This window comes from Lissotriton helveticus, chromosome 8 (genome assembly GCF_964261635.1).
Source record: "Lissotriton helveticus chromosome 8, aLisHel1.1, whole genome shotgun sequence".
Classification (NCBI taxonomy): Eukaryota; Metazoa; Chordata; class Amphibia; order Caudata; family Salamandridae; genus Lissotriton; species Lissotriton helveticus.
In genome coordinates, this window is record NC_136069.1 from 80,227,489 (window position 1) to 80,251,767 (window position 24,279).

The 24,279-nt window shown below is 44.6% G+C and overlaps 1 protein-coding gene across 8 annotated transcripts in view; it reads right to left on the minus strand.

Moving 5' to 3' along the window:
- The window catches only part of ATP6V1A (ATPase H+ transporting V1 subunit A), a 266,273-nt gene that overhangs the window by 55,744 nt on the left and 186,250 nt on the right, over positions 1–24,279 (minus strand). For all 8 annotated transcript variants that reach the window (XM_078656668.1, XM_078656664.1, XM_078656669.1 and 5 more), the window contains 4 exons: positions 18,061–18,169; positions 16,824–16,946; positions 11,732–11,846; positions 7,605–7,668 (listed from right to left, as the gene is read on the minus strand). In XM_078656668.1, the coding sequence (XP_078512794.1) occupies positions 7,605–7,668; positions 11,732–11,846; positions 16,824–16,946; positions 18,061–18,169 (411 nt within the window). The remainder of the gene's footprint in view (positions 1–7,604; positions 7,669–11,731; positions 11,847–16,823; positions 16,947–18,060; positions 18,170–24,279) is intronic.

The window sequence follows — 24,279 nt, forward strand, 5'->3', positions numbered from 1 at the left end:
CGTCACCCACAGCGGCACTTGGCGCCGACGAGGAGGACTTCACCTTGCCATCGGATCCGACGTCTTGTAGGCCCTTCTGAGTCTTAGACGTTGATGCTGCAGCCGTAGACACAGAGTCCTTGGACCGATGTGTTGAGCTTCCAGCCTTCGACCCGTGTGATTTTGCAGGCTCCGTCTCCACCGGAGTCTTGTCGCTGGCTTTGGCGGGCTTTGACGGCGTCGCACTGGTCGACCCGTGCCGAACTCCCTTCTTAGAGGAAACCTCCTCTGCCGACGACTTCGACACTGTCGAATCGACAGTTTTCTTCGACTTCTGTGGACCGGAGGCCGACGGAGTCGAAGAGGCAGCAGCTTTGTGTGGTTTTGGTGGAACGGCCGCCATCTTAGGGACGCTCGAATCCGTAGGTTTCGGTTTTGTTTTCGGGTCGGCCATTTTAGGTGTAGTCGATACCGTTGGTTTCAGTTTCGGTTTCGATACGGGCTGCGCAGCAAGTATGTCCGTGGCCGGGCCTGAAGGCGGGGCCGTGGCTTGCGGTACGGGGTCTTGGGTAAGGCCGAGTGGCGATCCCGTGACCCGAGCCTGATCGGCGTAACCTTCGGGGCATAGCTCATCCCCTGAGCTATCTTCCGCGGCCCCATAAAATTCTTCGCCGCCCCCTACCTCATCGACGTATTCAAGGCCTTGACCCACGACTCCGTCGTCGTCTTCCGGATCCGCCTCGACCTCCGTCGCGGGCGGTGAGATTTGAAGATGATGGCTTAGGCCCTCTTCTTCTTGGTCGCCGAAGATGTTGTCTGGATCCGGGGCCGCTTGTCTGGGCTCAAGGCGCACCGCGCGCCGAAGCTTGAGCGTTTTCTTTGACCTGAATTTGGAGCAGGCCATACAGGTGTCCTCGTTATGGTCTGGCGAAAGGCATTTGTTACAGACCGGGTGCACGTCGATATGTGGGTATTTGGACCCACAGAGGGGACAGTATTTAAACGGGCTCCGCTCCATGCTGAAAAGTTGCGGTCGTGTTGCGATGAGAAGGCCTCGATGTCCGAAGAGTGATACGACTCCGTAGATTCCGACTCAAAGAGACGGAAGAACTCGAGACCGTACGCAAACAATACCGACGCAAAGAATGTAAGGCCTTTTGGCCGTAAAAAAGCTAGTTTTCTCGGTTCCGACAGAGAGACGTCGAGACCGCATCCGAACCCAATGGCGGAAAAAAACAATCTGGGGATGGAGCCGATGCCCATGCGCACTGTAGTCCAGGGGAGGAGCCACCTATCTCAGGATACTTCGAAGACTCTTCCAGGACAACAATGTGCGATCATCCGGACCCAACACTAGGCGGCGATCTAATGCAAAAGATATGAATTTAGCAGCCCACATGCCTCGAACATGTAAGCATGTGCATCCATGAACCACTCTACCAAGTGCTCTCACTTAAGGATAATTTGTTTATGCAAAGAACTCCCACCTGAGTGCTGTCAATTTAAATCTTCGCCTCCTACTTCTTACTACAAACAAATTGCTTTGAGTGGCTAGACCACGTCCACACATAGTACCAACCTTATTTATTGTACAATTACTTGAAGTCGGTCTAACCCAGAACTTCTTCATGTTTGATAATCAATATTATCAACAAGTCCGCGGCACATCCATGGGTGCAATTTTAGCCATTCTGTATATGGACTGGCTGGAATGCAACACCATTCTCACGGATACTAACCCGTTCCATCAAGGGTTGTTAACATGGAAACGTTACATAGACGATATTTTTCTCATCTGGGGTGGCTCAGATGACGTCCTTCCAGCCCTCCTACATTGGCAAAACAATAACTGTAACGGTCTCACCTTTACACTGGCACACAGTAAGGCTGACATCCCTTTTCTGGACCTTTGCATCCAACATAAAGATGGGTTATTCTTCACATCCTTATTTCGCAAACCAACCGAAAGAAATACATTACTGAGTTATGGTAGCTGTCATCCCAGGGCCCTGAGAGACAGTCTACTTTACTCCCAATTCTTAAGACTCAGAAGAAACTGCTTCCAAAAACAGGACTATTTTACTGAGGCCAACACACTCTCAGCTAAACTTAGATCCAGGGGCTACCCACGCCGCTTAATAAAAAATGCGATGAAAAGGGCGTGGTATTGCCCACATGAGCACTTACTAGAGCCCAAACCTAAGAAATCCACCGAAAAAATGGTATGTGTCACGACCTTTTCGACCATCTCCAATCATATCAAGAAAAGTTTAAAGAAAAATTGGCACATTCTGAACTCTGGTACGCTTGAATGGGAATCTCCCTTGTTCGCATTTAAAAAGAGTAAAAACCTGAAAGACCAGTTAGTGAGGGCAGCTCTCCCCTCCACCACTTCTGTCAATACCACGCGTAACGACCACTGGGCACTACCACCCCTGAAGGGCCATTCTAAATGTGGTTCATGTGTGGTGTGTGAATACTCTGTTGATTGTAAGGAGTTTGTGTTTAAAGATGTAAAAAACGAGCTTAAGACTTTCACTAACTGCAACAGTTGCAACATTGTTTATGCAATCTTTTGTCCCTGTGATTTGATCTACGTGGGACAGACTAAACAAGAAAATCAATATAAGCTTAAACAAAGACAAAAGGGAAAGAAAGTCAAGGAGTAGTTTAGTTTCTACCACCAGAACAAGTACATAGACAATAGGGAGATAAAGTGAGCATGCTTAGTGAAAGAAAAAGAACCCTCAGGCACCAACTTGAAGTCGGTAGCCAGTTGTCTTCATTGGGTTCTTGTTTAAGAAAGTAGTATCAAAAAGTGTGATAAGCTAAAGTGAATTAAAAGGAGTGTGGACTACTCCCCAAACCGAAACATTCTTTTAATAAGAGGGTAGCTCTAACTCCATTAAAATCAGTGAAAATAGCGGACGTATGAATGGTTGTATTAATTTGAACCATAAAGTCCTATGAATTAATCAGAAAGAAGGAAAGAAAAATGGGTCAACATGTTTCTGCTAATGAGCCAATATTCAGCTCAGCATTCATCAGGACCAAGAAATCCTCACTCCACGGTTGACGCACCCTAAGGTGCCAAAACCAAAGGTGTGGGACATAAAACTATACAACCTTATGTGTGATAGTTGCACAGGTGTTGTCTCCTATGGCCTCTCCGGATTTTGAGAGACAAGGAATTCTGTAACATATGAATGGAACAGCAAAAAACAAATGGTTTTCTCATGTAGAATTCACGCATTGGGGAACATCGTAGCAACGTGAGATGTGGCAGGAGTACCACAAAGCTAACCGCCCACTTCCTAGAACGTGGTCACTGTCCAAATGATCTCAGATGGACAATAATAGAGCAATTGACACATACCAATGAGGGTAGTATCTTTGAGAAGGAACAAAGATGGATCTACCGTCTGTCCACGCATACACAGGGCCTCAATGATGATATACCTTGGGGGTCAGTGATGCGGAGATAACTTTTTCTTTCTTTTGCTGCTCCCTACACTATGGCTTATGTCTCCAGATTACTGCTGGGTGAAATACCCCCGTCTTAAGTACTCTGTTCCCGGCCCCTTAAGATATCTCCAGCACAATGCTGAACATGACACGCTGGTCGTATACAATCAAGTAATGACCATAATATATTTATTTATTTTCATGCTACAGGTTTTTCATTTGTTATATTTATAACATCCTCTATGTGCTTTCTGTGTTGGAAATGGCTCTATACCATTTTTAAAATGACTTATGCTGGTAAAACAATTGTTGCCTAATGTTGCTGGTAACATGGATTTATCCGTGTGAGCGATGTTTTACCAAATAAAGTTATTATCACAAAAAACGGCACAGAAAAGAGGTTCCGAGCGAAAGTATAAATAAATAACACGGTCCCTTTAAGAACGAACAGCCAAGGAGCAGTCACGTGACCGGGAATGACGGTGATTACGTTTCCTCAGTTAAGACCCACATCCGGGACGGCTCCATGTTTTTGCAGGCTGTGGATGTGGACGCTTTAGGTGTTTACGGCAGGCAGTCGCCCGGTAGCAAGTGAGTTTGTCGAAAGAGGGGATGTTTCTTCGGCGTTTTGCTGCCCATTCCATCTTTATGGTTTATGACGGGCAAAATTACTATGATTTAGAAGTTGGCAATTGATCGAATGTTTATTATTCGTTCCCTCACAGATACTCTGGGCGTGAAGGATTCCCCCTGCCACAAGCCTAAGGGGTACCTGCACTACCAATTGACTGTGAGTGTCTTATTCGATCATAATTAAATCCGATGAGTCTTCCGTTTTGGAGGTGTTTCACTATATTTTCATATTTTGTTCATCGAGCACTTTTTTAAAATGTTAACTAATGACGTGCCCCATCACGTGTTTGTAAATGCAACACGTGTATTTGTTGAGGCATAGACCAGATTGGCCAATCAATACGCCAGGCACTCTGCTGGGCTCATAGCAGTTTTACAAGTTACAAAAAATGTTCTTCGCAATTATATTATGCGAAATGGTCAACTAGTCTCTAAAATTACATAGACTGTTGTGGGAAACTTCGGAGTGAGCGAATGTGTTTTTAAATGATTTGAAATATTATGTGTGACTCTTTGAATTCTACATGAGAAAAACATTTGTTTTTTGCTGTTCCATTCATATGTTACAGAATTCCTTGTCTCTCAAAATCCGGAGAGGCCATAGGAGACAACACCTGTGCAACTATCACACATAAGGTTGTATAGTTTTATGTCCCACACCTTTGGTTTTGGCGCCTTAGCGTGCGTCAACCATGGAGTGAGGACTTCTTGGTCCTGATGAATGCTGAGCTGACTATTGGCTCATTAGCAGAAACATGTTGACCCATTTTTCTTTCCTTCTTTCTGATTAATTCATAGGACTTTATGGTTCAAATTAATACAACCATTCATACGTCCGCTATTTTCACTGATTTTAATGGAGTTAGAGCTACCCTCTTATTAAAAGAATGTTATGGTTTGGGGAGTAGTCCACACTCCTTTTAATTCACTTTAGCTTATCACACTTTTTGATACTACTTTCTTAAACAAGAACCCAATGAAGACAACTGGCTACCGACTTCAAGTTGGTGCCTGAGGGTTCTTTTTCTTTCACTAAGCATGCTCACTTTATCTCCCTATTGTCTATGTACTTGTTCTGGTGGTAGAAACTAAACTACTCCTTGACTTTCTTTCCCTTTTGGCTTTGTTTAAGCTTATATTGTCACTCTTCTGTTGATTGAAATATATTATTGCTAAGGGGTACAAGAGTGACCTTTTGACCCTTTCTCTCTTGTTGATTGCATAAACAAAAAATCAAACTGCGGATCTCACAACACCGGAGCCGGATCAGATGTAGAACGGCCAATGCTCCTTTGGTTGAACATTTTACTGACAAAGGGCACAGTGAAAATTAAATTCGTTGGACAGTAATAAGCCAAGTGATCGTACCACCAAGAGGTGGTGACCTTACAAGAATGCTCAATAAAGAGGAGCTAAAATGCATACTTAAAACGGACAGTCTAAACTCTGGACTAAACCTTCAAGAGGATTGGACTACCCTGATCTAATAGCCTCCCTGGTTCTCAAAAAGGACAGTCTGGATTGTGAACGAACCCAGACAGAGGATTGCACTACCCTGTCTTAAGACCTCCTTGGCTTTTCTCACATCGTGTCCTCTCTGTAATTATATTTATGGCCTGCCAGATGTATAATTTCCGTTGTGTTATTGAGATCTACACAAGTATTGTTTAATTGTTCATTATGTCACCCTCACTTTACACAGTGCACTCCCTTCTTCCCTCCTATCCCTGCCTCCCACTATTCCAATATGGCAGCGGCGATGCACACTTACAGTGATTTTCCTTCTTTCCACCTTTTCCCTGTAATTCACCGTTACAATATGGCAGCGACGAGTCATCCTTTATGTCTATGCCCTTTTATCCCTTCCCTGTAATTTCACTACCCGAAATTGGCTGATTCGCGCTTTAGCCATCTTCTATGTTTATGCCCTAGTTCCTACAGCCAATCGGGTATCTCCCACCCCTTCTTTATGTGATGCCTCCCTGGAATCATAACCCGCATTGCAAGGAAGCCGATTAAAGCCGACTGAACCGGTAAGCACCGCTCCTCAGCTCCGCTTTCTCGTCATAATTCTCCTACCTTAAGGGTTCCTAATCGCCCGTTTTCTCCCCTTACAGGCACTTCCTCAATACCGCGCTCTGACCCTCGAGTCAACGCGGGTCTAATTAGCTCCCGATTCTGGTAAGAGTTTTTTCTCCCATGGCTGCCCCGATATGCTATTCCAGGACCCGGGAATAATCATCGCCCTTTCTTCCCCTTCCACCCCCCCCCAGGACAGCTCATCGACCGCCTTACCAAGGCATACAACCCCCTTCTACCCCCGTCACTAATTGCTCTGATTCCGAGCAAACCGGGGCTCTCTCCCCCCTCGGTAAGCTAGTCCCCCTTCCGTTTTTCACTGCGCCGCCATTTTCACGTTGCACCGTTTTTATTGTTCGAAATGCACTGCGCCTTTTTCACCTTAGCTTCTCCCCTGATCACGTCGCTTCACCATCCCGTGATTATGCCTCTAATAAACCTGGTGCACCCGCCCAATTTCCTTCTCACTCGTATTCTCACTTTTTTCAAGGTGTAACCTTGAGGCTACTCTCCGTGTCCTTCATATCACTTTAGTCACGCCATCAGCTTCACTCCAATACACTGATATTAATGGAGACACCCTTGTCGATAGTGAACCAGTGGCATGCTCCCATCAACACTGCCTCGGCACTTTAAACCTCACCCTTGTGACGCTGACGCCTTCTCACCCGTCTTAGTCGTTGCCGATCTAACGTGCCAGCTCATTTTCAATCTAGTCTTACAGATTGGAAGTCTTTCACCTCACTCTCACGTTATGTGTCATACCACTGTGGAACAAACCTAGCATAACAGTCACCAATTACTCCATGTTATGTGAGTGCTTGCAACTAAATGTGTATATGCCTTCTCCCTTTCTCCCCTTCTTAGGCAATAGAAGCTTTCAACCAATAGGCATTAATTAAATGTCCTGCTGATGGTCCCCATGATTAAGTAGTGGGACCGAAACGCCGTCGACCTTTTGTGCACCTTATGCAAAAACGTGAATCATATGCTATATATATATGTGAAGGTGTCAGCTTAAAATTTCTGTGCATTTGTAAAACTACAGAAAACTGCAGCTTTTGCCTTAAAAGCCCTGTTTTGTCTTTTGTTCTCCTCACTGTATTGATCTGTATGTGTCTGGGTACAGGCTTGTGCCCCACTACGTTGATCTGTTGAAGGAATCCTTTTCCGTGCATTTTTTTCATTAAGTAAAGACTGAGACCTCTGTCCGGCTGGACATGTCATTTTGAATATAGAATCGATTGTGTCTATATTTATTGCTCTAAATACATCCCTTTTGCATAGGACCACTGTTGTTTTGAAATAGTATGCTCCCCGAGGTCCTATGCTGACTCGCTTGGGGTCCCCTTGTTGACCTTAACACACTTGAGTGGCTAGACATCATTGGGATCAAATGGAAAAAGAAAGTGGAAGACAATTCAGATATATGTTGCTTCAATTCATACCTGAACAATGCCCAATGTAGCAGATGTGACTGGATCGGAGAAATCTCCACCAGGGGGAGACACACTGTGGAGAAAAACACAAAACAGAAAATTCATATTAATTCTAACACTACAATTGTTTAAAATTAATCTGCCTGCACATTTGATTCTGTCAATAAAGTGTAAAAAGGCAAGGGGAGATGATGTGACTTCCAGCTTACCATGATGGCCATTTTTCTAAGGATACCTTCATTCTATGTGAGCTAACCCCCTGCAGGGCAGTGAGAAAGCGCTAGACTTTCTTATATAACCTTTACCCACCAGGGTTACCCCTCGGTGGCATGCTTCATCATAGTGCTCATCCTGTTCAGCTGCAGAACGGGGAGTGCTACGATCTGTGGCTTATGCAGGAGCACTGAATCTCTTAATGATAAGTAGGAGGGTATTTTTTGTGTATGGTGGAAGGTTCAAAATACCTGCCTGTTAGATGATACTTTAATCAGTCCTCCAGGCGGTATGATCAAAAAGATGGTAGGAGAGAATATGCAGACGCTGGTGCAGTTCCTCTAGGTGAATTGGCCGAGGGGAAGCCTTGATGGAAGTGTGACTACAGGTTCACCTTGCTGCAGATGGAACTTTGATGCAAACGTTTTGCCCTATTTCGGACGCCAAGCAGTACACCAAGTAGGTGCCAAAACTACTTCAGGAGTGGAATCAGGGAGTTAGATCCTTGGTCCCTGAGAAAAGTCACGGGTATTGGCTTGAAACATGTGAGCCTATAGAACGTAAGGAGCATTGTAACCTATACTTTTGACTTTCCTTCCCACTTTTTAAACATGCCACCTGGAGGACAGATTAAACCTTCAAGTCATAGCACCCACAGTTCATCAATGCAAACCAATTTGGCACCCACTAACTAAACAGAGATCATCAGTTTGAGCAACCCACACCCACAAACCAGCATCGAAGGACAGGAAACTGGCTTCAGCGCGTCATCCTGGTATGTTGCTGTAGATCTCACCTTACGATTGGTTTATTTGGGAACAAAGGGAGGACACTCTTTGAGAAAGGAAAGGACCTTAACCACTTTACTCTGTGGGCGTCGGCCTCTGGCCAACGCCTGCACTCCCTCCCCAGTGCGCCTGTCAGCCACTGACAGACACTGGGGAGGGTTGCAAAGGAACCTTTGTTTTTTTCACCATAGGGATTACCTTTTTTATTTCCATGTTGGGCTGCCCCAGAAGAGCTTTCCCAACAGCCCAAGGCTACTTTTTAGTTTGTTTGTGATGTCGACCAGCGCACATGATGCAGTGACATCATTACACAAAGTGAAAGGAGTCAATCTGCACATTTCACTTTTACTGCATTAATGCTTGGGTTATTTCTGACCCCACCTCCAACGAGCACAGATTTGAATGGGAGACCTGGGGCAAAGCTAGGTGGCAGGAATTTTGTGAATCCTAGCAGTTTCCAAGACTTTCCCTCACAGAAATGTGGTGAAAATGTTTTTTTAAGCTGACGTTTGTAAGGGCTTCTGGGAAAGAAAACCTAGTTAGAACACCACAAGTCACTGCACCCTGGATACCCCCAGGTGTGAAGTTTTCATAAATGTCCGGATGTGGTAGTTTTGCCTGAGTTGTGGCAGAGCTAGGGCCCACAATCTGCAACTAACCACATTCTTAAAAGAATAGTTGGTTTTGAGTGGAAAATGTTACCTGTCCATGTTGCATTTTGGGACGTTTCCTGTTGCGGGCGCTAGGCCTACCCACGCAAGAGAGGTACTGTTCTTATTGAGAAATGTGCGAAATACAGAAGAGTAGAACATTTGTTTACCAATTGGATCATTCTGAATTTGCACCTTCCAAATGTAAGCTAGTGTGCAAGAAAGACATTTTGCAAAATGCCCTCTGAATCACGATAGTATGAGTAGCCGCAAATTCAGAGGTGTACAAATGACCCCTGTTCCTACACTCAGTAGGTTGTGTACATTTCAGAAATATATAGGTTCCCTTCATTCTTTATATTTTACCGTATGAATTGCTGTGTAGTCAGTACAGAATGAAAGATCATAGTAAGGTTCAGATCTATATTGACTCTGGGTAGCATGTGTTTTTGGAGAACCTACAAACCCTATATATCACTGTTACAAGAAGGGTCTGTCAGACGCAATATTAAACTGCTTTGTAAATCAGCCATTGTGACAAGAAGCTTCAGATGAAAATGGTGTCACAAATGGTGTTTATTTTCCTACTTATTTTGTTAATTTCAGCAGTTTTGAGGTATTTACATAAACGACCCTGTGCTCAGTCAGAATTGGCTCTACTTTTCAAAAATGTATAGCCTTCTGTGATCACCCATGGGTTTCACACCTGTTTCCACCACAGACTCCAAGTATGTTGAAATCTCAAACATTTGGAAAAATGGTCTACCTCTTAGAAAAATGGGAAAGCTGTTGCATCAAATATTTTTACAGAACTGTGCCCGTTTCCGAAAGCTGAGAAAGATTGTGGTCCAAACATGCAAACTTTTAGTGTATGGCATTTTAAGGAAAAAAATATGCTTTCTTGTGCATCAAAAACTTAGGTATACTTTGGCTATTATCTTGGTCTCCTCAAGGGAAATCACAAAACCTGGGTACCTTTAGAATCCCCAGGATTTTGTTAAAAAACAGGAAGCAAATTTGGCTACGTTATGTGGAAAAAACGTTATTAAAGTGTAATAGCAAAGTACTACAAATCGCAAAAAACGGACTCAACCCTAGGGTGGAAAATTCTTCAGCAGTTAAGGGGATGAGGTTGCCGGAGTAGGCAGAGGTGTAACGTCAGTAGATGCAATGACGTTAAAAGGTGTCGTTTGGGAAACGGGAGAAGCAGGGTAACTAAAGGCGACCAATGTGAGAATGACTACAAGGTGGGAGGAAAGTGTGCTGATTTCGGCTTATCATATATGAGGTGAGAGGGAAGAGGTTACAGAACTCCACAGCTCCAAACTGAAATACGTAAATGTACCACCCAAAAAGTCTCAGATGCATAGAGAGTGGTAATGTGTATCTTTTTTAGTGTTATGGTGGGTATTATCACTCTCTGCTTCGTAGCCACGGAGGTGTCCCTCCAAAAGTCTGTCCTGTGCCTTTCCTCACATGAAGAAAATCAATAAAGATAATTTAAAAGGTAATGAGGAAGGTTATAGCAAAAGATGAGACGGGGACTCAATTTATAGATATTCGCTTCCCAGAGCAGGGACAAGAGACATCAATCGGAGTAGGATAAATGTCAATAAATTTGTCTATCAGTGAAGCTGGTGGTAAAGCAGAACAAGCTTTTAAAACTATCAGTCTTTCTGACTTCTGACTGAGCCCTAATTTGGACGTAGTGCACTATAATGTGGATTAAAGAAGGGCTTGTCCATGCCTTCTGCAGGAGACACAAGGCCCCAGGTGACACCGAGAAGCATGAGACACATGGGGTTACGGAGAAAAAAAAAATCAGCCTTACAGTCATGAGCACAAACAGAAGGGGTTCACTATACTTTAAACTAAGATGATAGAATTCGCATTATACTTCGCGTCATCTGGTCCCCAAAACTCAGTGATTGGCTGAGATGATGCAGTGTGTCATGTGAACATTTGCAACTAGGGCAACAGATGCCTCTTTGTCACTGGGGCCCTGTCCGACAGTCCTGGGATTTAAGTAAAATTGATCGAAGCTACAACTCCCCGTATGCACTGGGCTTCCCTCCTCAGCTGCACCTAACATTTGTTAAAAAACACGTCTCAACTCAGCCACACCTACCATTTCTTAAAACCAGATTTGAGGGTGCTTACGTTTTGAATTGAGTGAGCAAATAAAAACAAACATCCGAAATGTAACATCAATACTCTATAAAGTGCTCTTTGTCCATTTATTCCGGTCCAGGGAATACATGTCCTGGCAGGTCGGGCTGGACTGTTCCCATGAGGCACAGGGTCAGACTGATTTGCATATGGCCATCTCTGAACTGGGGTGGCTTGGTGAGCAAAATAACGATGGATTAAACCCAGATCTGTGACTGGGGGTGAATTTGTTTGCCATTGTGCAACATTCCGTCCATCAAGAACAAACCATAAAGGAGCTTAAAAGAATAGCAGGTGAGAACTTTTCAACACTTACGCTCCAACGATGCTGACACTGCCTTCCCTCTCTGGATTCCCCAAACATTTCACTCGGCCAGCTCGCTCATAGAAGGAGGCAAGACGGGCTCCAAGGTATGCTGGATAGCCGCTGTCTAAGAACGAGGACAAATAGAAATGTAAGCATAAGGTAATAAGGCCAATTCTGAAATACTAAATTAGAAAACAGAATAAACTCTGAACCTTCACGCTCTTTGACAGACAACATTCAGGAATAGTAGAACCTTTAGCATCTCCCTGTCCTCTAGTTCCTCCTCTGCACTTATTGTTAACTTTTATCCACTTACCTTCATGTATTACAGAGTATTGCATCCATAGAATGTCATAATTCTATTTCAGTGGTTGTGAGTTCTTGCACCTAAATGTCAAATTATCTTCCATGTTACATTATGTGTACTTTATTCCAATCTTCCAATTTAATATATAGCCATACAGTAATTTAAATAATTCATTGAGTGGCACTCATGATAGCCATGTGGGTCTTGGTAAAGACTCTAGACGCCATCCCTTAGTGAAAGCATAGTGATATCAGTGACATCAGGTGTCTTGGGATAAGCAATGAGGCCCACAATGGTGGTAAATTAGGGAAAAAGTTGAAAACATCAACCAACTTGTGGCAGTGGAGTAAATAGAAACAAGCATTTACAATGCAGCGGTCTCACCTTTGCAAAGGTTAGAGCTTTTGGCATTGTAAATGACCAGATTTATATTTATGTGTTGGTTTTGAAAACAGATAAATAAATGGCATTGTCATTTACAATGCCAATAGCTTAATCTCTCGCAAATGCGAGACCTTTTGCATTTACACACACACACACACACACACACAGAGCCACACACACACAGCCCCACACACGCAGAGCCCCACACACACACATACAGCCATACACACACACACAGCCTTACACACACACACACACACACACACAGAGAGCCACACACACAGAGAGCCACACACACACACACAGAGAGCCACACACACACACACAGAGCCACACACAGAGCCACACACAGAGCCACACACACACGCAGAACCACACACACACACGCAGAATCACACACACACAGAACAACACACACACAGAACCACACACACACAGAACCACACACACACAGAGAACCACACACACACAGAGCCACACACATACACAGAGCCCCAGAGCATAATTCCAAGAGCCAATGTAGTTTAAAAATTACGTGTGAAGAAGCATCTCGGGCACCGTGAAGGCACTGACAGTTCATTTGCTACCGTGCGCCCAGGGGTACATCACTGGGCGCTGAGGGACAAACACCCTGCGTCACGAGGCCGCCAGAGACCTAAAAAAGCCCCACTACTCCTGTCACACACTGAAAACATTTTAAAGCATTTTACCAGATTATGTCACATAGAGGTGTGCGGGGGAGGACACTTTTTTTGGTAAATGAGTGCTCGGCTTAAAAGGGAATGAAGAACCTTTGACCATAGATTGGTCATGACCTATATCGGAAAATCTATGAAGCCGAAAGATGTTGCTTGTAGATAACTCCATGTCACTGAAATACATGATGTTTAATGAACGGAGTGCATCCTGAGGGGGGCATCACTGCAAGGATTGTCATATGGAGCAGGTTGAGTCCTCATTTGCATAAGGTGGGTGTCTGTCAAGAGTGACGGGGGCGGGACAATGGGTTGGAATGCTACCTGGAGCAATAGCAAGTGTTTTATTGCACGTTCAATAATAAAGGGAATGGAAGGCAAAAAAGCCACAATTCATGCCGTTGAGCCGTACACTGTATGATACAAGGCATCATAAAATGGGAGTGTTTTGAGAAGCCTAGAACTCATTCGCATCTGGAGTATGGCGGGCGCTCAGTCCCATCAAACCAGATACACAGCATGCACGCTGTGCCAGCAAGCTGGAAAGCTGGATGACTGGCAATTCTCACAGTGGCACTGAAAATGTTTACAATGGGCAAGAGAGGGCCAGTGGAATAAGAACGTGGCTGTTGATACACAGCCAAACTGGTGCCTAGCATGTTTGAAAATGCAACAGTTCAGATGGCACTATGGACAAGACCGTCAATAAAATAAAGAAAAAAAACAGGCTACTAAAGCAGGTGTACAATGGGGGACACATACTGAAAGCACCATCCAACTAGGGGCACTAGTACACTGCCATCGAACCCTCCAGTGATCATCAGTATGTCAATGAACGGGCATAGAGCACCGTTTAATCTGAAGAGCGGTGAGTGACAGGCACATTGACGTATGTCGGGGGGGATGGGGGGCGGCCACCAACGAACCGCTGCACAACAAAGTGTCAAAGACTGGTGATACCAAAGAGCGCAACTTAACTGGTCTCACTACGAAAGGTATCGCGATACTAAACTGGATACATAGCAGCCAATACCATGCAGTCAATGAGAGTGCATGGCATGCATTACGTCACCAATATACCTTATGCACTTGGGGCACTATAATGACCCTATGTAAGAAAGAAGAGCCGGTCCAATCAAACCAGAAGCATGACCGGCAATAAATAAATAAAGGGCGATCATAGCAAAGGCAACGACAGGAAAAGCAACACATCGAAACTGAACTATTCTCGGGGAACGTTCTAAATAGGGGCAGAGTCGCCGCCTCTTACAGGCTTTCAAGAGGAGGCTGACAACCACAGCACTTTGGAAACCAACGTACGACGAGCAATACAACGTCAATACACTGGGCACGGAAGAATCTAGGCCTCGCCTCCAATCCCAGTAGCTTATGAAGACGACATTTCTCGTCACTGCCTTTACCACCACTTCACCAAAAGCCGGGCCATTTCAGCTTTTATGAGGAAATAAAGGATTTAAGAGATATACAAATAAATACATATCAAACTGTAAAGAGTCGTGTCTGTCTGATCAGTGGTGCCCTCCCCCCCAACCCCCACTACAATGGATGCAAGGTCAGCAATATCGGGTGAAAATAACACAATGTTCAAATGAATTAAACTAGAAGCGCCTGGAGTGCACGGGGTGTGTGTCGGTGCACTGTGGAGCCACGGCGACCGATACCTTCTTCCCCTTCTGGTAATGGCGGCGGGTCGGCTCTTCCACGAGCGGCGGCGGCTCGAGCCTGCTGACAAGCCCTCCGGGGAATGGTGGCTCTTCCTCCTGGGAGCTCTCCTCCTCCTCGCGCCCGCCACCTGCTCCCCCGGCCTATGCTGCAGGCGGGCTGCGGGTGGCACCGGGCCCACCTGCGCCCGGCTGATCCTCCATGCCAGGGCCCACCTGTGCCAGGCACGGCCTAGTCGCGAGGGCCATGGCGGGCGTGGTGGTGCGCAGGGAGCAAGCAGGCTGCGATTGAATGTATTTTGTTAAATCCCAGGCCTAGCAGACGAACCGAGCAGGAAGGGGTGCTACAGGGACGGCCGCCGCGGCCCAAGCAAAAGCCCAGTGACGTGGTGCCAGTAGAAGAGCACGCCGGGCACAGCAGCCTTTTTCTTCTTTTTTTTTTATTTGCGGCCTTGCATTTCTATCTACTCCTCCTCCCTCCCTCTCGCTCAGTGCCGAGGCCGAGCCCCTGGCACACCTTTGCAACAGAGGCCCTCGGCAACAGGGAGAGTCGATTTACACAGGCAGCAATGCAGCCTCTAGACTTTGCTGCCTGGGCCTACAAACAACAGGCAAACATGGACACGAAGAAATGCCATAGCAAAAGTATATAAGTCTAACAGTGGAGCTCTTATGGGCCACCATTTGCACGGCTCGAGGCAAATACCAGATCAGGCCTCTTTGGTTGACAGTTATGACCCAAATCAATTAAATCTTGTTTTGTAAAACAGGAAAGCCTTGGCTGCCCCTGCCAGAGCCCAATCCCTCATACAGAGCAATTTGGTCCCTCATTCAGTGAGGTTTAAACATCTATTTCTTTAATTTTAGTATAATCGCGGCACCCGCGAATTACTTTTAAAATGTTACAAGTAAAGCGCGGGTGTCGCGTTTATACCAAAATGAAAGAAATAGATTTTTTTTCTATTTCTTTCATTTTAGTATAATTGCAGCACCTGCGCTTTACTTAATACAGTTTTAAAAGTAAAGCACGGGTGCCGCGGTTATACCAAAATGAAAGAAATAGATTTTTTTCTATTTCTTTCATTTTGGTATAATCGCGAGGCACACGCGCTTTATTTTTAAAATGTTACAAGTAAAGCCCGGGTGCCGCGATTATACCAACATGAAAGAAATAGATTTCTTTTCTATTTCTTTCATTTTAGTATAATCGCGGCACCCGCGCTTTACTTAGTAACATTTTAAAAGTAATGCTCGTGTGCCGCCATACTAAAATAAAAGAAATTTCTCTTTTAGCCCCGTCCTTTTCAGACGGGCTCGGCATGGCTTACTGCTGCTCTAAAATGTTCCTTATCTTCTTTATAGGGCGAAACAGATGGCCCCATAAAGAAGATAAGAAACCTTTTACGCCACCAGTAAGTCAAGGAGCCCAGTCTGAAAGGGACAGGGCTAAAAGAGAAAGTAGAACGTCACTAGGACCTCTTCTCCAATGGCTGGCCACCATTTAGCTTGAACGGTGACGCCAGCCAATGGAAAAGAGGGGCGGGGCCTAACCTCGCTAGTGAAAAATACCCTATATCATTAAATGTCGCCAGCTCGACTGCCCATGTGCTCAGTCTTTCGCAGGCCGAGACCTAAAAAGGGTAGCAATGATGGGTTTAGCAGGTGTCTGTAACCATTTCTATTTAGGTTTGAAGTCAATTGATCAGTACATTTCAAATATTTTTAAATGGTGTAAAAACTTTAGACTCCTTTTTTATTGGACCACTGTAGCTAGAACTCTGTTTAATGAGGTAATGAGTGATGCCCCCAACTGGGACTCAAAATGTGACTTACTATGCGGTCTACGCACAGAAACAACCCTGCACTTGAGCTTTATGAACAGGTATGCAAATGGCTAGTTAATGCTTGAAATTATGCTTTCTTGTTACACACAGAGCCTCCCAAAGTTTTTGTTGTCTCAATGCAGTCATGAGTCCCACATTTGGGTAGGAGGACTATTCAGGATCAACTGTTACTAAGGAGAAATGACTCACCAGCTGGCATTTCAGCCAGACGACCGGAGATTTCTCTCAAGGCTTCGGCCCATCGGGATGTGGAGTCGGCCATCATGCTGACGTGGTAGCCCATATCACGGAAATACTCTGATAGCGTGATTCCTGGGGGAGGGGGAGAGGCAAAATTACTTCACTGGTGAGCCCACTGAGTTCCAATAAAAACCTTAGAATCAGACTATGAAATCCCAAGATTAAAAATACTCACAGCAATGGGTGCTAAGAAAAGATTGTCACAAGTGACACACCTTCACAAGATAACTTTGTCACATTTCTTGAATCAATAATTGAATTCACTACCCAATCTCTCAGTTCCCCACCCTTCAAACATGGTCGTTATTGTTGTCACTTGATCCCCAGGAAGATCAGTACAAGAAAATGAAATCAAAGTTGCAGTAACACTTTTTCCCACCGTTATACAGAGATAACCAGTCAACTTTAGAGTTTACCACTTGTTTAGTGAAGAACCCTGTCACCCTGCTGCATATACTGGTGCCAATCATGCACCACGTTGTTTAACATTAAGCTTTAATAGACATTTGAAAGACTTATCTTATAGGAGCCGAGTATATTACAGACCAGAGCAGGCATTAATTAGTAATAACTGCACACATTACTAAGATACAGTAAACTAACACAAAACATGAAGACTTTATAAAACCAAAGGAGTTTTGAAGGATCTTTGTCACTGCAAACAATGGTGAAAGGCACTGAGTAAGGGCAGACAATGTTGACAACAGTCTAAAAGTAGGCATACACCACCTAAATAGGTAGCATAAAATCAGAATTTGGTTCATAACAAGGAAAGGGTCTGTTTGGGAGTTTGAGGGACGGAAAATACTGCCCCGAATGCAGAGAATGGTTTAGACGCACTTTAGACTACTAATGTATGGTATTGGACACACAGAACTGTCAAAATTAGGATGTGGTGAGGAAGAACAGTCTCCTGCATCAAAGGCCAAATAATAAGTATACATTTTATTGTGCGATAATTTTGCACAAAAAAGTACTACCACAAATATAAAACAAATGTATTAAAAATGTACTTCTTAATGGAGGGAGAGAGACAATCTTGAAAAAATAAAAAAAATAAAACTGCTGAGAACATTTTGAGGGCAATCGGAAATAAATGAACAAGTCTTCCTATAGGCAATCTTTGGCCAGTAAATAAGAGCGACGCGGCACATGACGAGAAGCCCTAATGGTTCACTCCAATTACCAGTGTAGATGGAGGCTTCTCTTGCAGCCACAGGCATGTTGGAGGTGTTGGCGACAAGCGAGGTTCTCTTCATGATACTCTCCACCTTCCCATCTACTTCCATAGTGAGCTGCAAAGACATTTAGAGTGAATTGAACAATATATTTGCATTTAAATATGATATCAAAATGTGACCAAGATTGAAGAGGCTAATATGAATAAATAAATACATATTTTGCAAAGTCTTATTTTGCTAGATAAGTCTACTCTGCATCTACATTCCGAATAAGGAGGACATATGCTATTCCTATTCGGCCTCAAGCAGATTTTCCAAACAAAACTCTTTCCATCTTCCTTTGTCGTAACTATTTGCAAGCATGTTTCTATTTTATCTGTTGACTGACTCGGACCCAGAAACGGGTAGTGTCATCACAGGAGGGAAGGACAACTCAATTGTAGATGTATTACAGTAATCAAGGAGTAAACGACATGGTTGAAAATTCAACAACTGACTTTAGATGTTTCATGCTCTATGAGCTGTTCAGGCTGCACTTCCTGCCCGCTTCTGAGGTCACTTCCTCTTACAAAGGTTAAAGACAGTTCACAAAATGTGGTGTTCCTATTGTCCATTCTTTGCCTTCTCCCATACATGAAGGCCTCCAGAGAACAGGGCGAGACCTTCTGCTTTCAGCCTCCTTGATTACATGATACAGTACAAAAGACAACTGGCAGTGGTGGAAATATACGCTCTTGAAACACACAATGAATCATACAAGTACTCCGCATGGTGTATCTGACAATCCAGAACAGTTGCTGGTAGGTTGTACAGCCGATAAAAGAACATGAGGACAGAGTCCTAGTTAGCTGAACTAAATCACGTTATACAGTGTTGCGACCCGCACACAGACGTGTTCGGGAAAAAAGCATTTGGAGAAGGTGCCGAAGCTCACACTATGGACAAAAAAAACGTAATAACCTGGATTTCTTTGGAAGTGAGAAGGGAAGGAGTGACAAGAAAACATAGCACAATGTGTATTCTATTCAGGAATAGGGGCAATAGATAGCAAAACATTAGAAAAAGGAATGGTTGGGAAGATAAAAGAAGGAAGAATGACATTATAACACAAAACAATAGAGATTTGTAGGTTTATAGGACTAGAAATGTAAGCGATCTGAGAGGAGGAGGAGGAGGAATCGCAATACCAGAGTATGAAAACAGCCATGCTATCTGTGAATTGGGGAAATAGGAGAGAATTAAACTACACCAGAGTAAGAAGAGAGTGCTTGTATAAATTAGAACATACTCTCAACTATACAGTATTTAGATATTCCAAGTGGACTGAGCTCTATGAGCATGTTAGGAGGCTGTACCTTATTCCTCTCTATAGATGTGTAACTCTTCAGTGACTTGCAATACCTGGCTACTATAACCCATATCCGAGTCTATGTGAGTACAACAGCAGGATCTGACATCTGAAGCAAAAGTACATTGCTTATTTTTGGTTGTGATGAAGAAGGTTTTTTGTGCACCTAAGATCCACTGAGGTGCACAGAGCATCCTTTTCGAAGGTGAAACCAATAACTTAAACAAATCACAAATCATGGCTGGTTCATTTGTACATTCAGAAATGGCAATTCCAAATGCCTAGGAGCGGTGAACGGTTCCAATTACAAGGTTAGTGAAAGTGTGGACTTTCTGGGGAAAAGAATGGCCTTACAAAATAACGACTCTCAAAATTATAGTTTGCGGGAATCTGAAATCGTTGTGCAAGTCATTTTTCACACTAGAAATGAACACGCATTTAATCATGTAAAACAGCAGAAGTAAGTCGCTCGCCATTGTGGGAATAGCGAGGTAACAGCCCACAATAAATGGCAAAGTAGATGAACAATAGTTACTTACCTGTAATCTGTGGTTCTCCAGTATTGGTGTCTTTCATAGATTCACATGCCTGAATCATTCCCCGTCGTCGGAGTAGGAGTCCCACGGTATATAAAAAAGCAGTAATAAGCCATTTGTACATAGCAAATAACAGTTATAATAAACCAGGAAGTAAAGTAGCCTCAGCTACCAATGAAAAAACTTCCACATTAGTGACTATCCAAGTCATTATGTTAGACCAAACTGCAGCCAATCAGGCCACAGCTCCCACCAAGGTATTCTCCCCAGAGACCCAGGCTGTCAGATTTTTGTAGCACTGGAGTGTACCAGAGTATATAGACATATATCCTAACAGTCTGGGTGAGACTCTGAGGGGAGGTGGGTGGGTGCATGTGAATCTATGAAAGACACCAATACTGGAGAACCACAGATTACAGGTAAGTAACTATTGTTCTTCTCCAGTATTAGGGGTGTCTTTCATAGATTCACATGCCTGAATCCGAGTAGTTAGCAGTAATACAATATGTCGCTCTTATACGCCAAAGAACAGTTAACATGCAGTAAAAGAAAGCAATGCAACAACATATGAAAGCGTAAAAGAGCAAAGGAGGTGGGAGAGATACCAGAGGCTCACCTTACTGAAACAGATTACTCAGGACTGCTCTCCCCACCGAGGCATCGGTATCGCTTGAAGAATCCAGACAGTAATGCCTCGTGAATGTGTGTCTGCTGGACCATGTTGCGGCTCTGCAAATGTGCGGGAGAGGCACACCAGCAAACAAAGCAGTTGAAGAGGAGACTGCTCTCGTAGAATGTGCTCTAGGTAAGGTCTGTAAGGGTTTACCTGCTTGTTGATGGCAGAGCCCTATCGTGGATGAGACCCACCTGGCGATAGTCTGTTTTGTAACAGCACAGCCTTGTCTTGGTCTGCCATACGCCACAAATAGCTGATCCGTCTTTCTGATGGCAGCTGTTCTTGAAAGATAAAATTTAAGGCATCTCTTAATGTCTAATGTGTGTAAAGTCCGCTCAGCTGGTGACTGCGGATTGGGAAAAAATGTCTTAAGTATCACTGGCTCATTTAGATGAAGATCCGATGGCACTTTGGGCATGTACTTCGGGTTGGTGCGTAGTATCACAGAGTCATGTGTGAATTGCAAGCATGGTGGCTTAGAGGTGAACGCTTGCATGTCACTCACCCGTCTGGCTGAAGTTAATGCCAGCAGCAATGCAACCTTCCAAGTGATGAACTTGAGATCGCCCTTATGGATAGGTTCGAAGGGATGGCCAAGAAGCTGAGCCAGGACTACATTCAAATGCCAAGATGGAGGTGGTCGGCGTACAGGTGGAAACATACGAAATAAACCTTTAAAGAACTGTTGGATTATTCTTGAGGAGTATAGAGAGTTCTTACCATCTTGACGGTATCGTGATATGGCCGCTAAAAACACTTTAAGTGTTGAGTGCGCCAAACCTGATTTAGCCAACTGCAAAAAGAAGGGCAAGATCGCTTCCGGCTCCGCAGTTATTGGATATATATTTATAGTTTGGCACCAAACACAAAAACGCTTCCACTTCAGTTTGTAAGTTTTGTTTGTTGAAGGCGCCCTAGCATTGGCCAGGACTTCTTGACAGTCCTGTGGAATGTTCAAGTGTGCAAACTCATGGTGTTGAGGAGCCAAGCCGATAATTTCAGAGAATGAGGGTCCGGATGATACACCCTGCCTTCTTGAATTGTTAGAAGATTTGGAATTCGGGGTAGTTGGATTGGCTCGCGCTCTGACAGAAGGAGAAGCTGTGTGAACCAATACTGTCGTGGCCACCGTGGAGCAATCAGGATTATTCGACACGGTTGTTTCCTCATTTTCTTGATGACTTTGGGAATTAACGGAATTGGCGGGAAGGCGTAGGCAAAGATCCGTTCCCAATTCAGTGACAGAGCGTCCCCGCAAGAGTCCCTGTGGGGAATCCAGCTCGCAAAGTGAGTACATTTCTTGTTCTGGTAAGTTGCAAAAAGATCTAGATCGGGGAGACCCCACCTCTGGAAGATCCGATCCAGCGCTGGCTGATGCAGTTCCCATTCGTGAGTGCTGTTCTTGGATCTGCTCAGCGAATCTGCCAGTATATTGGCTACTCCTGGAACATGCACCGCTGACAAGTTGATGTCGTGATCCAGAGCCCAAGTCCAGATCTCTTGAGCCTGTTGAGACAACCGGGCTGATTTTGTGCCCCCCTGCTTGTTCAGGTAATGCATGCTCGTTGTGTTGTCTGTTCGAATTAACACTGTGGAGCCTTCTAGAATTGCCTGAAAGGATTTTAGGGCGAGGAAAATGGCCCGTAACTCCAGCAGATTGATGTGCCATTTCTTTTGATGAGTGTCCCATTTGCCACTGATCGTCATCCCTTGAAGGTGAGCGCCCCAACCTTCTAGCGAGGCATCCGTGGTTACTATGAATCTTGGGACTTCTGCGAGGAAAGCACAGCCTACTTGCAGGTGATGTTTCTGACTCCACCACAGGATTGTTTCCTTCATTCGAGGTGTTAGGGAAATGATATCCTCGAAGGACCCCGATATCTGCACCCATTGATGACTGAGTTCCTCTTGTAATGGTCTCATCCTCAGACGACAGTTTGGAGTGAGAGGGATGCACGATGAGATCATCCCTAGGAAAGATTTGAATTTCCGAACAGAAACGCACTCTTTTCTGAGGAGTGTGGTTGCCATTGTTCTGATCTTTTCCTGTCTTTCGTTTGAAATGAAGACCTGAGCGAGCTTGGAATCCAGCGTTGCTCCTAGGAAAGACTTCCTTTGAGATGGAATCAGATCTGATTTCTCGAAGTTCACTGAAAACCCCAGGCTTTGAAACAGGCAAAGGCATTTCTGGACATGGTCGTTTGCTGTGTCGTAGGAATTGGCCTTTATAAGGCAATCGTCCAGATAAGGGTATATCTGAATTCCCTGCAATCGTAGATGGGCCGCTACGGGTGCTAGCATTTTTGTGAATACTCTCGGGGCTGAACGTAGTCCAAAGGGAAGCACCCTGAATTGGAAATCCCTGCAAGCCACTCTGAACCTTAGGAACTTCCTGTGTCTGGGGAAGATAGGGACATGGAAGTAGGCATCCTGAAGGTCGAGTGTTGCCAAGTGGTCCCCTTCTGCCAAAAACTGGAGGATCTCTTGGAGAGTTAACATTCTGAACGTTAATTTTTTGATGAATTTGTTCAGGGTACGCAAATCGAGGATTGGGCGCCATTCTCCTGATTTTTTGCGTATCAAGAAAAAACGAGAGTAAAAGCCTGTCCCTCTCTGGTGTCGAGGTACTCTCTCGATTGCCCCCTTTCGAATCATTGTATTGATTTGAATGAATAGCTCCTTGAGATGTGCTGGGGGCGGCCCTTTTGGTGGAGAATTTGGAGGGGTTTTTACAAATTCTAATATGTGGCCCTTGGATACCACATCCAGCACCCATTTGTCTGTAGTAATCTTGGACCATTTTGAGCAATGTAGGGATATTCTTCCTCCAATTCGTTTTTGGCTGGGACACTTTGGCGGCAGGAAGTGAGTCTCCCTTCTTGTTGGTGTTATCTCTTCCCCGATATGTGGGTTTTCCTCGGGGCTGTGCGTAAGTATTTCTTCTTTGGCCATAAGGTTGTTGTTTATATGGCTGGTACCTCTGGGTGTTTTGTGTGTTAGTATAGTTGCGCTGTTGGTAATATCCTCCTCTACTTGAGAAGCTTCCCCTTCCTCTTGCGCCACGAAAGGAAGACTTTCGATACTGCAGATTACCCAAAGATCGTGCAGTTTCAGTATCCTTTTTTATGGCCTGCAAAGCCTCATCCACGTGCGAGCCGAATAGGTACTCGCCATCATAAGCCATGTTTAACACCTTGGCCTGTACTTCATGTCTAAAGGACGTAGATTTCAACCATCCCTCTCTCCGAAGGACTGCGGCTCCTGCCAATTGTCTGAATCCTGTAGCTGCTACATCCACTGCAGCATCAATGATCTCGGACGACGCACACTCCCCTTCTTGTAGAATTTTGATAGCCTCATACCGGTCCGGTTCAGGCAGTTTCTTAATATATGGCGAAATGTCAGACCACATTTGCCTGTCGTATCGGCCAAGAATTGCCATAGAATTAGCAACCCTCACTGTGGTCGCTGCAATCGTCGATACCTTTTTCCCAATGGTATCGAGTCTTCTTCCGTCTCTGTCTGTAGGAGTGGAGATTTGAGACGACGGGTTCTTCGCTCTCTTTTGAGCTGCTTGTGCAATGACTGAGTCTGTCTTGGCTTGTCCAATCAGGCAAGCCGGTGAAGAAGCTGGCGCTCTATACTTTTTATCTACTCGTGGTAA